This window comes from Chaetodon trifascialis, chromosome 5 (genome assembly GCF_039877785.1).
Source record: "Chaetodon trifascialis isolate fChaTrf1 chromosome 5, fChaTrf1.hap1, whole genome shotgun sequence".
In the NCBI taxonomy this organism is placed as follows: Eukaryota; Metazoa; Chordata; class Actinopteri; order Chaetodontiformes; family Chaetodontidae; genus Chaetodon; species Chaetodon trifascialis.
The window spans coordinates 15,670,010-15,687,627 of NC_092060.1; the positions used below are offsets into that span (position 1 = coordinate 15,670,010).

Below are 17,618 nucleotides of genomic sequence, written 5' to 3' on the forward strand. Positions count from 1 at the left end.
TGTGCGTGCGAATCAGTGTTAACACAATGTGCTACTTTTTATCATCCACTAACCAGAGGGTCGGCGGTTTGATACCCGGCCGCTCCAGTCAGCTTGCCGAAGTGTCCTTGAGCAAGATACTGAACCTCAATCTGCTCCCAGTGGTGCCATCAGTGTGTGAATGCCTCTACATCTATGTGTGGCATGTGTTTTAAAGCACTTACAGTAGATAGTAGATTAGCACATTTCTATATGAGAATAATGCAGACTGAACAGTATTGATGGCAGCAGAGAGCCTTTGTCACAATCTCTGTCCCTCTTCTCTCTCCAGCCACGTTCCCTCTTCCTCACTTTCATTCCCACTTATCCAGCAGACGCTCTCTGTCTTTCCCTCCTTCCTCCATCACCTGCCTGCCTGACACACACCTGTTTTCACTTGCCTCATCTGTTCTACAGCGACCTGTACTTCCCCTCCCACCTCCTCACCTGCATCTCATTCCCTCATCGTCGTTTACACCGTTTTCTTCCTTTGTTCCTTTCCAGCCTGCTCAGTTTCCATGTGCTTCATGTTCTTGCTTTCTAGCCTCTGTTTATCTGTTTCCCTGAGACCAGAACTCTGGAATCTGTGTTCTGTGGATCAAAAACCAGCCTGCGTTGACCCTTAAGCCTTTTTGTACCTTGATTCTCTCAATAAATCATTGAACTGCAGCAGCTCTGCCTCAGAAGTCTGCATTTGGGTCCCTCCCTGTTACCCTGCTTGCACCGGCCGTGACAATCCTGGCAGGACAGTGACCCCCTGCTGCGACCCTGCTGTATCCCCGCACTGATCCAAACTGCAGTTGCCTTGGCTCAGTCCCACACTGCAGATAATCAGCACTCAGATCAGCTCTCGCTCAGAAGAGAACGAGTGTGTTTTTGCGAGCGCATGTCAGAGTGAGTGTCATGGTGGATTCTAGTTTCTGGCTCACCTCCCTTCTCAGAAAGCCCTCGAATGCCTCCGAGGTTCATATCAGACTGAGCAGGATGATGCAAACTCTGTCTCGACTGCCATGATTGGTGGTGGAGATGGTTGCATTTCATTTAAAACACCAAAACTTTAAAGAGCATGGCAGGCTCAGGAGTATGATGAGAGGACATATCTTCCCACTGAAAAGCTCTTTGAAGTAAGACACACAGGAATGAATGAATACCGAGATGTTAGCTTGCGAGCAGAGACTAACAGAGCAGTCATTTCATGTGCGCTTTCATCCTGCGCTCGTCAAAGGGTCATCCCTTTGTCTGTCACCTTAGAAAGTGAAAGTCTGACTTTACTCATTAAATCAACAGACTTCAGAGTCGACAGCTCCTAAAAGAGTGATCAATTGTGAGAGCACGACAGAAAAAAATGCAGCATATTCACACATTCAGCAACACCTCTCCAATGTGCAGTCTCCCACTTAGACAAGCATACATACACCAACGCGACAGCACACACACACAGCAACAACACATTCATATACTCCTTTGTAGATAACATCAAGATGCTAATATGATGATTCTTCGAATCCTTTGTAGTGTCTGCATGTATTCAGTCGCCCACTTACACTTATATAAGAAGTGAGTACACAATATTTTAACATAATGGTCAAACATTTATCCACTTGGTGATCAGATTGTTTTATCAATAGACTTCAGGTAAACAGCAGTGCTCCTTTCTTTAACTTTCTGTCTATTCTTGACATTAACAGACGACACTAAATTGATGAACTTTGTACTCTGGACTGCTGAATCTTGGGAAATTTAAGAGCTTGTGCAACAATTAGTTTCACATCTGCTCTAACAAAAACCCTTTATGTTGGGTTCAGAGTGCATCTTTTCAGCTCAATAACAGCTCAGCTCGACAGGGTGAAAATGGGCATTGGACACAACAACTGATCATTTTATGCCATGTAGCGTATCATCCTGGAAGTTAACCAAAGCCACATCTGGGATTAGCATGTTAATTCTTATTTCTTCCACGATGTGCTCCAAACATAAACCAATAGGAGAACAGAGCACTCATCCAAGCTCAACTGTAAACATGGAAAAGCAAAGAGGAGTGATGTTGCTGGTGCTGCTGTGTGGGACTGTGAAGGTCACTGTTGTTTTTTTCTTCCTTTTTTTAGGCTTTTCCTAACGGAGGACCATGAGCTTCACACACACTAACATTGTTTGTATGTATTCTTGTTCCTGGAAGTCAGTTCCTAGCACCTCCTCCCCGGTGAAATCAAGCTATGATTTGTCGGGGACCAATGTGTAGTCTGCCAAATCACTGCTAGAGCTGATCTCTCTGTAATCATTTAATGTGACAGAGCCATCATCTTAACAGACAAAAATACTGTTTTGTCTGAATCCAACATTATATACCTGACAGGACATTCACTCTGTGTGGTTACAGGCCGATCACGAGATGCACAAACTGGAAAACATGGCGGTTGCAATCTAAAATGTTGTCAAATTTCCCCTAAATTATGCACTGAAACTGGTTTCAGTGCAAGAAATATTGTTGGCTAGTTAATCATTTAAATTCCTGCTGGCTAAGATTTGTGAATTGTGCTGTCAAATAAACTGCTCCACAGAGCTACTACTGGTCAAAAACTCCACAGGGTACCTTTGATGCAGTTAGAGAATCACAGTTCATTTTATGCTCTGTTTAGGTGTGAGCTAACAAAAAAATCAGCAGATGGAGTTTTGCCAGTTGGACAAAAGTTCAACATGGATGAGAAGTCCTTAAAGTGCTCATTAAAAATGGAAATCTACATTGACATGACTACTGGACACATGCTACCTACTACCTGTAGTATAATGAAAAGCTGCAGAACAACCACTTAATGGAGCTTGAGGTGAGATTTCATCATGAGTTTTGAGGGATGGCGAGCCGAATCAATATGTGAATCACAGCCCAAAGACGGCTGTTCGGCCTGGCTTCCGGCTGCAGAGCTCAGTCAATTCTCAGCTGCAGTTTTCAAGTTTAAATCTCACTGCAATTATCAGTCAATCAATAATCTGATATGGGTTCATTTCCAAAGCATTATAAAGTGACTTTTGTTAATCTTACTCCTCTCACAGTTTGTTATCAGTTTGATTACAATGGAGTGCTGTTGCACCTCTCTAACCCTTTCAATTTAAAAACGCGTACATCTGGTGTCTTCTCATCCAGGCAGTCCAGGACTGGGTTGTCATAAGCCAGCTCTGCCTCCCTCCATGTGGAATCTTCCTCTGGGTGAACAGAGGTCGGCTCTGTCGAGATGCGCTCCTCTTCGTCTTCTCCCTGCCCCGCCTCACATGTGATGCTGCAGCAGACGGTTGCCTTGGTGATCAAGCGGTCGAGTGGTTTGAGAGAGTGCATCCACTGGGGCAAGAAGTCCCAAGTCTGGAGCTGAGTGGGCAGGTGACTGGGGCTGCGGGCCTGCATCATATTCACTATGGCAATGAAGATGGTCACACCCAGGAATGGTGCCCCAACGCCTGCCATGACCCGCCAGCCTGCTAGAGAGAGGCCGAGCACCAGCGAGGGCAGGAGCAAGAAGCAAAGGAGAAGGTACAAGACGGCAAACCAGCGGTACTTGGCAGTGCGCTCACCCAGGACACGAGCCATCCTTATCGGCAGACGCATGAAGGGTAGAGGGTACCACAGCAGAATGCCGAAGACATTGAAGAAGAGGTGACACAGAGCAATCTACGTACAAAGAGAAGATACGCAGATACAGGGCCAGATTTAGTAAGGGAGTGGAATTGCAGAAGTGGAAAAGTGCAAATATGTGCTGCAGTTTTCACTGACATTTGCTGCTACATTAACATGCTGTTTAATGAGCTGCAGCTGAACAGCTAATTAGCTATGTTGTCTGCAATCTCACGTTAGCAGGGATTGTCTGTTTGGCTGCTGGTTCAACAAGCTAAGGTGCAGGGCGAGACCCACGTCCATGTTTGTCAGTTACATAAGAAGAGGATTTTAGCAGGAACGCTAATGTGCAACACGTACATATATCATATCATATATGTATATACTGTGCTATATATGTCCTACATATAGTTAAGAGGCTGTTTTTAGAACCGTCACTGTTGCTGTGATTGCATTTCTGTCTCTGTCTCTCTCTCTCTCTCTAACTCAACCAGTTGAAGCAGATGGCCGCCCACCCTGGTTCAGCCTGAGGTTTCTGCCTCTTAAAGGGAAGTTTTTCCTCGCCACTGTCGCCAAGTGCTTGCTCATGAGGGAACTGTTGGGTCTCTGTAGGTAAAGAGTTTGGTCTGTACCAGCTCCATATGGAAGTGTCCTGAGACAACTTATGCTGTGATTTGTCGCTATACTAATAAGATTGAATTGAATTGAATTGAATTGAATTGAATTGAATTGAATTGAATTGAATTGAATTGAATTGATGTGGATGTTCAAAGTCTATGTCTCTTGTGTTGCAGGCTGCTCAGTGACTCAGTGTCACCGTTTGCTCGTCTATGAAAGAATGCTGACATTACTGTTTTCTGCAAGATTTGACCAGCTGTACCCAAAAAAGCCTCCATCTACATAGACAGATACCACAACTGTGTTCCCTTGAATTAATGCAAAATCATGGGAAGCCATCCTGAAACCAAAAAGTAGAAATTTCTCCCCTTTGCCTTCTATTATTCTCTCCAAGGACGAACACAAACCGCAACATGCATCCACTATTCGTTTGCCCTACAGTCACCAGATATTGTGTTGATTAAGAATAGCCAAAATAATCCATTCTTAATTATGTACAAGCAACCATTCAATACTCGTCTTTTTTCCACAATCCTCCCTGTGGCTGTTGTAAATCCCATCTGTACTGTGCTTATGTTTCCTTTTCAGATGCAGTCAGGGGAGAGGTGCACCTTGCAAACACTCGCACTTGCAGACATGAAAACTGTGACTCCAGCTTGCTGCGTCTGCTATATAATACACATGTGTTTTGGGCAGAAGGTGTCATACAGGTGCAAAAGCTTTGCTAAATCTGGCCCACAGTACATAAGTGCTGAAGGATGTAATTGGTCATAGTCAGTGTGTGTTGTCACTTACATCCCCAGAAAGAGTCTCTGTGACGTGTTCTGTCATCATGTAACATTTGTTGCATAAACATAATGCAGTGATGTGACATGGCTCTAATTTTCACAGTTTCGTGTCATACAGAAGCCCTTTTCTTTTCTTGGAGCTCCTGCACACACAAATCCACCTTCATAAATATACATGCAAACATTATTATAATCCACAATATGTAGCTAATTGACTGCACTCTCGTGTTTTTGTTCGTGTGGGTGAAAAAGACATTTGTGGACTCCTTGTTGTTGTCTCCCAGTCTGTGTTCATCCTCCTTTCTGCGAGGCATATAAGTGGAAAATATATTCATGAAAATAATTTCTTTTCTCCGAATAGGAGGATGGAGCCTTCGCTTCCCTTTTGTCACATTCCTGCAGGTTTAATATGATTGTTGTAACAGTTAATAAACACACTGGCTTACTTGTATGGCTGCTGCTAGCTTGTTCCCAGGACTGGCCAGAGCTGCCAGCATTGCTGTGGCAGTGGTGCCAATGTTGGACCCCAGGGTGAGAGGATAAGCCCGCTCCAGACTGATCACACCAATACCTGAGGGAGACGACAGAAACGTGCCAGAGGAAACAAGGACAGTAAATAAATATGGTTAACTAGGAAGTGTTCAGCTTATCTCATTTTCCAGTTGAAGTATTTGCAGAGTTTCTGCTCCTCTCTCAGAAACTTGTTAATGCACTTGACAGCACTTTTGTATGAACTGCATTACAATCATTAGCTCTCAAGATAAAGGATGCAAAAAAAAAAAAAAAAAAAAAGTGCTGGAGAAGATAAACTGTATCTTTAATCCTTGTACATTTCCCAGATCAAAATACACTAATCTGTTTTGTGAAATGTGGAAATCTGTGATTGGGATTCCACTTCTGAGCATCTCATATCTTAAATCACTGCTTTTAGGACTAGAAGTGGCATAAAACATAAAACAGCACTAAATTTGCAGAGAGTCACTAAATGTATTCTCCAATAGGTTTGAAAATAACTGTTTAACATATTCAAGTTATTTGATTAAAATCACATCTCAGATAGATAGATAAAATATAACATTATTGGTAGTGGTGTTTAAGCACAAGAGCCAGATATTTGAAACAGCAACAGTGGAAGAGGCTGAAATATACCTTTGCCAGATAAGATGACTAATGACTGTCAAATGAGTGGCTGCTTGACAGCAACTGACAACCAAAGTAGGGCAATGCTGCCCTCGTATCTGTGCAGTCAAAAGTACTGAAACTGTGTGAAAATTGGTTGCTCTCTCTTATTTGTTTTCAATATATGATACTATGACATGGTAACAGTGAGTAAAATAAACAGAAATCTGTGGATTGGAAATCATCCACCGTGTGTATACTCTTTCCCTGCAGCTATTTTTTAAGCTGGTTAATTACTCCTGTTTAAAATGAGAAATTATTCCCATCTCACATTTATCACTGTGTAGCAGGCCGATGACTCAGTCGTCACTGATTTTACATGCTTCATTTAGCCAGTGGCATACAGTGCTGCTTATGCAACATGTTCTTTCAAACTTCACAAGACTCAATCAGTGGCAATAAGCAGGTTTATGTCCTTATTTGGCCCCGGCCAGCCAGTAAATGAGCTATTAGCCAACAAGGAAATTCCCTCATTTGTATGAGAACACGCTCATTTTCATTTGCCATTAAGTACATGACTACAGCAGTCAGGTAAACCTTTGCTCAGTATGCAGTTAATTTATTACTGTAACAGTAAATGTCTGTTCAGATGTCGTCTTGTTGGAATTTATACCTTGGTGCAAATACCAGTGGCCTTGGAAACAACAGCCCAGTTTATGAGCTGTTAGATGACAGCGGCGTTCTGTTGTTTACAACCGTTCTCTCTCTGTCACATTTTAACAACAAAAACAAAATACTCGCATAGGCTGATATGCATTTGAAACATGAGACGGCTGAAGTACACGTCCGCTGTGATTTCAAACTTCAAAGTAACATGACTGACAGATACTTCTGCACAGTGTCGGCCAACAGTTAGAGTCCAGTTTAATAAGACATTACAGGAGTCAGCCTCCCTGAAGGTCTGCACCAAATCAAGCAGACTCAAGAGGGGAGCGGCAGGATGAGAAGGAACTTCACGCGAGTCCAACCCTCACACTGGACACTAGCTTTGATTGTGTCCAGGTTACGAGCAAAGTGAATCAGCTGTAGTGTGTCATTCTTTCTCAATTTCCGGTGCAAAGTGTGTCCGAAGTATGGGACATGATGATGGAGGGAAAAGTCAGAGGATCACCAAAATCAACAGGATTCATCCTCTTGGAACCATGAATGCCTGTACAAAATGTCACCTGAATCCATCTAGTAGTTGTCAAGATATTTCATTGTGGAAAGTTGTCACACTGTGAATTAAATCTGAATTTGCTTTGTTACTTTGTGGATGTCTCCTGCACCATATGCACCAAGAACACATATGCATAATGTGTCACACTGGCATGAGTCACACCAGTATCATTTCACTGCATACCACCTCTGAATCACAAAGAAAAAATGCACTGAAAAGCTAGAATGTATAGCGAATGAGTAGAGTCTGATAGGAGAATTACACTTGGATTTTACATGTCCTGTATACTACTAATTACCCATCAGGCCGCTGTGATTAACTGACAGTTTTTCTATAGAGAGAATCAAGCAGTGGATGAAGGGATCAGATGATTGTTTAACATTATTCACATATCTATTATTCTGTAAAAACCTGTGTTGCTGCCACAGGTTTCAGACAGGTGATGACAGTATACCAACGCGTAGGTTTGCATATGGACAGGAGGGACATGTCTCCACGTTCCCTCTCCTCCTTAGCTGTTGTTTCATGGACAGTGCTGACAGAGAGCCGCTCCATCCCGTTGCTGATTTTCATGAATTCAAAAAATATGCGCTGCTCTGCATCATGCTCCGTTCTTCTGTGACTGCTCTGATTAATAAATGTATTCTGAAACGAGAGGCTTAAGGTTTGAGTCCATGCAGCGTTTTTCTCCCTCACCACTTCATCCCAGCGCTCCCTAGCACCGTGTCAGAGAAAAATGCTAAATGGACACATGGACACACCCTTTTCAGCCCCCTCAGTCACGTCATTGTTGTGTCCCCACCACCACCAGTGTTGAGATCAAGCCCAGGCCCTTACAGTGTACAGGGTTAAAACGCCATTATTCAGTATCTTAATGGCTGGAGGTGTTCAAATGTGCTGCCTGGGACACACTGAGGTGGGTGGTCGACAAGAACAAGAAAGGCAGCATATATCCAGGAGAGGAAAGAAAGCCATGCAGCAAGTCTCTTCATGTGTTCATATTGTAAGTAATTAGCAGCCACTCCATGAAAAGGGTCACAGATGTGAGTACAAAGGGAATGATAAAATACTAAATCTTCTCCAGATTATTCAGATCTGTAGCGGACGGATGTTGGTGGTTGTCATCATATTTCATATTGAGTCTAATGCAGGACAATAACAAAAGTATGAGGTTTAATAACAGAAAATATAATACATTCTGTGAATGTATGACCTCTCAGAGGGCTTATTAACATATTTCTGCATATCCATTTTATTGCTTTTCCTCCTATGTTTTTAGGTCACATATTCCTCTCATTTTGATATATGGCATATGTATTTTGTGCACATATTTTCAAGCTTTCACTCGATGCAGTTTCACCCCGGATGCTAATGAGTTTTCACTTCTGTTTACACTTTTCTGTGCCCTACTTACCTACACATTTCTAACATTAACATTCCTTTTGTAAATATCTCAATTCAGTGCAATTCACTTGACGTGCTTGTAGTTGTCACAAGTGCAAAAATCACTCACCTACAAGGGGAGTCATGGCTGAGGTAAAGACAGAGCTACTCTGGACCACAAATGTTACCCCCGCACCCACAACCATGGCCATATATCCTGTCAGCCACCCGAACGGATATGACAGGTCTGATGAGATAAAGAGAGGAGAATTATATATATACATATAATATATATACAATAAACACAGCAATACTTGGATCATCTGCACAGCCTCTTGTGCAATATGCACCCAAAGCATCTTAAAAAGGTTTTCATGGTTTGCAGACTGCATCCTGCATATTCAACTGCTACACACTGATGCGCTGTGGAAAACGCTGCAGCAGCTCAACAGCATGCCCACCTGTGTTGATGGCTTTATGGATGACCTTTGCTACTTGGCCTTTAAGAAGAGAGTTGAGCAGCTTGACTAGAAGCAGCAGACAGGTGCAGAGCACAGCCATCGAGCCAGCCAGGAGAATCAGGCCCACACTGAGGTCTGACAGCTCGGTAGATGCAAACAAATGCCGACCTGCAGAGTGACAGCACCAAAAACAATCAGCAAATGATGCCACGAACACCCAGTTTTGTTACATTTTTAGCAGGACCAACGCTGAAAAGAAAATGCATGCTAGCAATGCATAATCAGAATCATTGCTAAATTCACAAGAGTGGGTGGGTTACAGATATGACTGCGTTTGAACTCACATCTCAGTGATGACTGGGACAAGTTGTCAGGGCCACAGTCGTCAGTACTCACATTGGACTGTAGATAGATAGATAGATAGATAGATAGATAGATAGATAGATAGATAGATAGATAGATAGATAGATAGATAGATAGATAGATAGATAGATAGATAGATAGATAGATAGATAGATAGATAGAGAAGCAGCAGCTGTGATGAAACAAATTAGCAGCACTGTTGTCACTGGCAGCAGTGACACTGTGTGACACAATAGTCTGCATGTGCAGGAGACAGCGGTGGAGACAATCCATTACCATAACAAGATCAGTCTGGCACCATTCTTTCACCAGGCTCCTGTTCCTCATGTCCTTATTTCCCATGGCGATCCCTGTGATCACACACTTGTCTAGCTGAGGGTGAGAGGCAAAATGTTTTTTCCTCTTTTAAGTTCAGTTGGTTAGAGGAGAGCAAGGTTAAAGTGTTATACTTTTAGTCCTTCAACCAGAAGGCCTGCAGTTTACAATAAAAACAGGGATAGTTTTGCAGCACTCGAAGTCGTGTAGACAAAAGCAGGCCTCCAATTTCTAGCCCTCAATCGACAAATTCGCCAGCTGAAAAGGCTGCTGGCAGATTTTACCTGGCGGCCAATTAGGCTATTAAGCTTGCAGACGTCTTAAATGTGAACTCAATGGCTACATCAAGCTAAAAGACTGGAGCTGAAGCTGCACGTCCCAGGCAAAAAGCTAGCATCCTCACCCTTCTATGTAGAAGACAGAAATAAAGAAAGAGCACTGATGTTGTGTTGTGGTTCGACTGCAGCTCTCATTCCTTCATTCCTTGTGTTTCTGTTGCTTATCCCTCACTTGTGTTTGTGCTTGGTCCCCTGTTTGTTTGCTCTTTGTGTTCATGTGTGTTTATGTCTGGGCATGTTGCTTCACTTTCCCGCCTGTTGCCAATTAAAATGCACACCTGCAACCCATCCACCCATCACACTCCTGCAGCAAATATTCCCCGACCAGATCGCCCAGTTCGCCAGTGTGTTACTACACTTGGGTCAGGTTTAAGTCCTGTTAAGTATTTTCTTGGTGTTTGCCTGAATCTGGTTTAATTCTGTGTTTTCCTGCGCCTCAGGTTCATCATCTTGCTGTCTGCATGTTTCACCCAGCATTTGCCAATCCACCCTCCAGCCAACTACTCAGCTCACTCTGCTCGCCCAGCTCCACTGCGTGCCACCTCAGCTCTCCAGACCAAACTCAACATGTTATCAGTAAATTAAACTACCGCAAGCCTTGTGTCTGAGTTCTGCTTTTGGACCCCAAAATCAGCTCAACATTAGTCCTGATATTATTGGTACAATAAGTCCGAATGTAAGATCAGCTGTTTTTTTCTTTCTATGTAACTCTGATTGGCTGCTTAGCTTTTCCCTTTTAATGTTACAGATGAATAGGCGGTTTTACCTGTATGATGAGCTTGGTGACAGGCTCGGTGATGACCTTGAGCAGCTCAGGTGCTTCCTCTCCAGGTTGAAGCATGAAGCTGGTGACCAGCAGGTCTGACAACCGGGTCATGAGGCCACTCGCCACCTCGAGAGGCAGCAGAACAAGGACAGACAGCCAGTTGAAGCAGTCGTGGATCGTTGCCCCAGCAAAGGCCCTGCAGTGGGTCACAATCATTTTCTGTGTTAAGCAAGGTCAGACACCAGCATGATCAACTACTCCAAATGATTGCTTGTTAATCGGCTTTTCGGGGCTCAACTTTTTTTTTGGACGTGTGTGATGTAATGAGCATTTTAGTTTTGACTGCGTGTGTGAGTATATTGTGAAAGATTAATAAATGACGTTTATTTTACCAGACACAGATTAAGTAACATGCCATCTGTTTGGCGCCACATCTTTCATGCCAAGGGGTTACTGGTGTGGGATCAGTGTGGATTGGTGCCATTATTGTTACTGTTACAGAAATTACTCTCAGATGGAGGCTGGAGCAAAGAGGCAGTGAACAGCTGCTAATGCTTTCTCTTCACCTTCCTCTGCTTTCTCCCCTGCACTTTCGTCCTTCTTTCCCTGATCTAGCCACTTATCCTCTTCACTTTTCTTTTTCAATTTCTTCTTCCCTGCTCTTCAGCTTCCCCAACAAGCATCCTCTGCCTCTCTACCACCTTTCTCCACTCACCGTTGAAACTCAGTCCTCTCTGCTGCTTGCATCATGGCCACGATGGTGTTCGTGACTGAAGTCCCAATGTTGGACCCCATGATGATTGGAACAGCCGACCTCACTTCAAGCACTGTGGGATGAGGCCACACAGAATGGTGCATTTTACCCTGAAGCTGATTTTCTTAAAGCGACATGCATGTGTCATGAAACAAAAAACATGGTAAATGTCTGCCTTTGTCATGAACTGTAATACATCACGTACATAATCACTGCATATGACAGTCTGTGCTTCAGTTTTAATGGAGATGAAAGGTGATTGTAATTTGCAGGTGAGAGGAGGCACGCTTAGCCTTCACCCTCTGCAGGGGGGTTTATTGTTGAGGATGCCTCTAATGATGATGACCTGGAGGACGCAGGCACACATCCACACACTCCTACAGACACACCTCCATGCCTCTGCATCTCTTTTTCTCTTTGATAATTACCTCTTATCTTATTCCTAGCGTGCTTACAGAAAGGATTCAGAGGCAGAGGGGCAGCCCTGCATACTGATACCGTTTCATTTTATCTTTTTAAACTAAGAGATGGAACAATATTGGACTCGGAGCCCACACTGGCAACAGACAGGTTGTAATCTTACCGTGTAATGGTTTTATGAGGTATTGTAAACTGTAGACTGACTGTGTGGCTGAGTTGGAGGACGATTACAGGGTGTGAAATGGTTTGATTTGATTATCTCTCTGATCTCAGTCCAGCATGCTAGATTACAATAATTCTCAGATGGTTTTTTACACATGGCCACCTCAGTGCTGCAATCTGCAAATGGCAATTTCAGGTCAGTCAGTGAGTAATAATCACACAAAAGAGATTAAATCGTACAAAGTTTCATAATTTAACCGTCTTAACTAAACTGAAAGAATAATGCTACTGATATTTTAGATTTTTCTTACTGTCAAAAAATCCAGTGAGAAGACAAAAACCAGTATTAAATCTATCCCACAACAAGATTTTTCTGTGTGGCTAAAGCCTGATGTAGCTTGTTATGTGCAACCCATCATTGTCCAAAAACTATTAAAACACATCAGTGAGCCACGAGGTTGCATGAGCTGACAAATTCCCTTCATTAGGAGGAACACCAACCAGCTAAATATTCAGAAGAGCACCAAATGTGTGTTAATCCGCAGTCCAAAATAGTGGCCCAACAAATGTGCTATTTACTCTTGTTTGACTAATATTTGTCAGAGCACAGCTGTTTCAGAAAATGATTTATCCTTTTTGAAAATGAAAGTATGTATGTCTTTAGTAAGAGTGAATAGGCTTGATGCTGACAGTACAGAGTATGGAAGCGAAAAATGGTTGTATTAAGTTACAACCATTTTTCGCTCTTGCTTTTGGTCATTTCACTTGATTTGCTGACAATAAGATCAATATAGAATGACGCTAGCCTTATCCTTTAAAAAACAGTCGCTGAGTCCCCGAAATCAGGCCTGGTTTGCTTTTTCTGGTGAGCTACCAAAAGCTTGTATTAGGTCATGTGTGTGTGTGTATATATATATATATATATATATATATATATATATTGCATGCATATATTTCTTTTTCCTTCTTTCCTTCCTTCCTTTCTTCCTCTGTCAGCTCTTCTTCAGCCGCAGCTACATTTATGTATTTTACATGAGCTATATTTGCTTACTTGGTCCTTAATGCTAAGCCACAAATTAAGTGTCATAATTTATTGAATCCTCCATTGGGAACACAGCATGAGATTGGGCTGAGAGCCAAAAACCTGAGATTATAACCATGAACTGCAAATTAAATAGATCCATTTGTCATTGCCACACATGCATCATGGGAGTTCACTGTTGTTATTGCTATATTATTGTTTTTCTGTTCACTGTGACATCTTTGAATGCAAAATAATAGCCTGGAGGGACACATAGGCATGCACTGTATACAGTACACACACACATATCTCAGAATAAATGAGGCCAGCCTGGACATCTTTCCATTTCAGAGTCTCATTTAAACTGTGAAACACTCATGCAACAGTGTATGGCGCTCGCATATTTACACACTCTCTTATGCGCCTACTCACATCCAGAGGCCACCAGACTGACGACGATGGAGGTGGAGGTGGATGAGCTCTGAACCAGCACAGTCACCAAGATGCCCACCACCAGCCCTGCCACGGGGTTAGACAGCACCGCGTTGTCCTGGAAAATGTCCCCTGCCACTTTACCTGGTTAAATATGCCGCCCACATACACACACAAACGACTGGTCTCAGACATGACAGGGTTGCCAAGAGCAATGTTAAACAAGACTCAAAGTGCTTGTTTCCCCAAATCCAAAAAGGTCAGCAGATGAAGCTTTGCAGTAAATTATACAGCACAGCCACCAATAGGACAGTGTGGACTGTTCTGCAGTGACTCACTTATTTGTCAAACATCAACTGGCTTAGTCACTATCAACCTGCTGAGGGGGCAGTGAGGGTTATAGTACTTACCCCCTGCTAACTGGAAGGCAGAGCTCAGAGTGTCCAAGGAGCAAACAAAGAAGAAGAGGAGGACGAAGAGGAGAGGGATCTTGGATATAATTATAAGGAGCTGCTTTATCTTATTCGGACTCACTGCTGTTGTCTGTGGAGAGCTATCTGTTCAAAACAACAACAACAACAACCAGGTTAGCCTCATAACATGCCCTAAATCTGTGGTAACACAAGATGTGGTCTCTTTCTTTTCACTGTATTACACCCTTTTGTCATATTTATTTTTTCTGTGCATCTCTGGATGAGAGAGATAGTCTCAGTAAGCAGTCTCACATGCAGAGACTAAAGCCATCTGATATATTACATTACACATATGGAGCCAAACACTGCTGAGTGACAGCAGGACTTTGCCTTTGTTGCCCAGACTGTGTGATCCCACTGGACCTGTGTGCCTTTTGAGCATGTCCTAATCTAATGAGCATGTGGTTCAGCTTCTGCTGTTGTTATTTGCCTTTTCAAAGAGATGAGACCTGCAGCCAACCCACGAGATGAAGGTGTGCTCCCCCTTTCATGCCACTCTTTACCTTTCTCTTTAGGGAGCCTGTCTGCTTCACTGAGGGGAGGCTTATTAGAGTGGTGACTGGTATGTTGGTTGTAGCTGCTGCTGAGGTCAAGGGTGGAGCCAATGCCGGACTCCCTGTCCTCCTCCAGCGGGACTTTGTGCTGTGAGGGGAGATGAGTGCCGTGCATCCTCAAGCCTGCTAACAAAGAACAGGAGCACACACTCAGGTGGTGAAGATCAGCTTGAAGCCTTTCAAACAGACTGATGGGAATTAAAACTAATAAGTTACCGCTGCAGTCGAGCCCTGTGCTCCGCCCAGAGGACACTACAGTTATTGATCGGGAGGACATGATGCTTTGAATGCTGTGCAGAGACATGGAGGTAATTAAAATCACAGGGTGACACCAGTGTAGAGGGAACGTGAGAGCGAATGTGTTTATCAGCCACCTGCAGCAGTAATAAGAAGCCAAAGGAGGCCAGTGTATCTGTATGTGAGCCCACCTCCCACCATTGAGATCAACAGACAAGCAATTAGAAGTGAACAAAGGCTGCCCACGTTGTTTGTAATTGGCAGGTGTCTTTGATTCGAGGTCGAATCGTACACCACAACAAATGAACACCCTGTCAGAATCAATAAGGAAACATCAGCATCCATGTAACTTGTCTCGTCCTCCATTTCCTGCAGCTGCAAGTCATCTCTTAAAGGGACTCTCCACTGTCTATAGAGCAGCAACTCCCTTCAAAGGTTTTCACCGCTCTCAGTTTAAAGAGACCGTTTCCCCCCCTTTTCATGTCAGCCACTTTGCCATATTCTGGGGACTCCAGTGGAGGAGGGAGTGCTAATGTGTCTCTTAAAAGCAAAGAGGATGGAAGTGAGTTCAGTAATTACAGCAGTGGAAATTACAGTAATCACGGCCACTGCATCGTTGTCATTCTGTGTGGCATCCTCCTGCAGGTTGTGATGTGCAGAGAGGCCCTGTGAGCATATGTACATCTATCTGTATCTGGGAGTTTGTGAGACAAGTTCCATAGATTGCAGCTGAATAAACTCTAGCTGCACTTGTGAATGCATGTTGTGTGTGTGTGTGTGTGTGTGTGTGTGTGTGTGTGTGTGTGTGTGTGTGTGTGTGTGTGTGTGTGTGCGCGCGTGCGTGCGTATTGAATGATATTCTCTAATCTATCAGCCCCACACTCATCTGTTTGCCGGTCTGCCACTCTCTCTCCTTCTGTTTCTGTGCTATTTGTGAGTTTGCCTTTAAGTCACTATGACTCACGTGTATATTTCTAATGCTGTTTGTACTTCACCAAGATTTTACTTTAAGTATAAAAATAAAAGGATTAATGAAACATTTAAGAGCTGTTGTCAGTGAGTGATGGCTGACTTGCCAACATTTCCTAAAGGATGTATGAGCTGTGGGTCCCAAAGCTTTATCTTAAATGTTGAAATTTAATTTAGAATAAATAATTCATTCCCAAATAATAATATGAGAAAGCTTCGGTGTTAATAATAGCGTCTTTCAGCACACAGTATTAAAAAGAAAATGTCACTAATCATAAACATTCGATACTGACATATGCACCTTACCTTGTCTGAAACAGTCTTAGATGTTGTGTGTGAACCCCTGCAGAGCACAGCATCAAAGTGAAGTGTAAATCATCTTTAAATAAGCTCCCAGCTGTGTAGGTGTCAGGAGGAACACCTCATCTCATGTCCATTAACTTGCCCCATCATCAGAGGCCTCATCGTTAATCAATAACCCAAAGCCTTAACTTAATGATGCGTAAGTTCGTTGTTGTTCGTACGTTGTGTATTATGTGATGAATGGTGTTTGCTCAGCCGGCTATTTTTCAGCTGATTTGGAGCCAGATAAAGAATCCAAGACGAAGAGGACTTTTTAATGTGATTAATGTGTGTTGTTTGAGGTGCTCCCACTCTCTCATGTAAGAGCAGGGGAAATGTGACATCTAGTGGTTGGGGAAAAAGCAAGAAGTCCGCTCACACCCTCACGTAGCTGTTTCCATCACGTACTGGCAGCCTGGCAGAGATTAAAGTCGGGGTATTAAATGATCATTTCCTCCATGAGATAAGTCAGTGGAAGTATTTCAAACACGTACAGTGTAATCTGCTTGACTTGTACAGAATGTTCAGGTACTTAGGTGCTTTGCCAGGACTTAAGATCAAGCATGTTGTGATTGGAATTGAACTATCAGAGAGATTTTCTGAGATCCTCTTAACACTCATGTACACACGTTCACTTGCACACCTCACTGCCCACAGGCGATGTCCTCCTCGCCATGGGAGATGACCGTGATGGCCTGGCTAACAGGGCAATTGTTAATAATTAGCCGGGCTACGGTTCTGTCACATCAGCAGCGCTCTCAACCAAATCTGTCAATCCTGCTGACCTCAGACTCAGTAACCCCCGAAACTGAGTTGTTACTTTCAAACTGTTACTGGGAGCCAGGGAGAGATAACAGCTCTGCTGTTGTTGCAGGCAGCTGGACTGGAGCCGAGGCTGCTGCCATCAAGGGAGAAGCAGTGGCATAGAGAAACGCAGTGATACACATACATATGGACACACACGCACATGGCTAAACCTCTGGCGTGGTTCCAGAGCTGTTTGACAAAAAACCCCTCTTTGCTGCTGTCGATGCGCATTCCAGATGTGCACGTCATGGGGAGGTCGCTGCTATCGCTCAGCTTGGGGATAAACCAAACAGAGGCCGCCATCCTGCCACTCAAAACACCTGCCAATAAACAACATGCACACTCTTAGCCCTCCTCTTCTCCTCAGGAGGCCGTGTTATCCCGCTAATCTTACACTGAGGCACACCATATGATGTATTCAGGAGGCCCTCTGCTGTTTCAGTGACGGCAGTCACAGA

General features: G+C 43.5%; 1 protein-coding gene across 1 annotated transcript; it reads right to left on the reverse strand.

Moving 5' to 3' along the window:
• Positions 1 to 2,964: 2,964 nt before the first annotated feature.
• On the reverse strand, positions 2,965 to 17,463 carry slc34a1b (solute carrier family 34 member 1b). Its single transcript, XM_070962177.1, has 12 exons — positions 17,331 to 17,463; positions 14,755 to 14,928; positions 14,189 to 14,335; positions 13,779 to 13,922; positions 11,705 to 11,816; positions 10,990 to 11,185; positions 9,847 to 9,942; positions 9,552 to 9,609; positions 9,208 to 9,375; positions 8,877 to 8,993; positions 5,472 to 5,596; positions 2,965 to 3,676 (listed from the first exon to the last, which is right to left on the reverse strand). The coding sequence occupies exons 1-12, from the start codon at positions 17,461 to 17,463 to the stop codon at positions 3,083 to 3,085; spliced, it is 2,064 nt and encodes a 687-aa protein (XP_070818278.1). The 3' UTR covers positions 2,965 to 3,082.
• Between the last annotated feature and the right edge of the window lie 155 nt (positions 17,464 to 17,618).

Coding starts and splice junctions, on each gene's coding strand:
- slc34a1b (XM_070962177.1), bottom strand. CDS start 17,463: ATGGCGGCCTCTGTTTGGTTTATCCCCAAGCTGAGCGATAGCAGCGAC. Junction 9,943..10,989: donor TCACCAAGCTCATCATACAG/GTAAAACCGCCT, acceptor TCTCACCCTCAG/CTAGACAAGTGTGTGATCAC. Junction 3,677..5,471: donor AGCTAGCAGCAGCCATACAA/GTAAGCCAGTGT, acceptor CTTTGTACGTAG/ATTGCTCTGTGTCACCTCTT.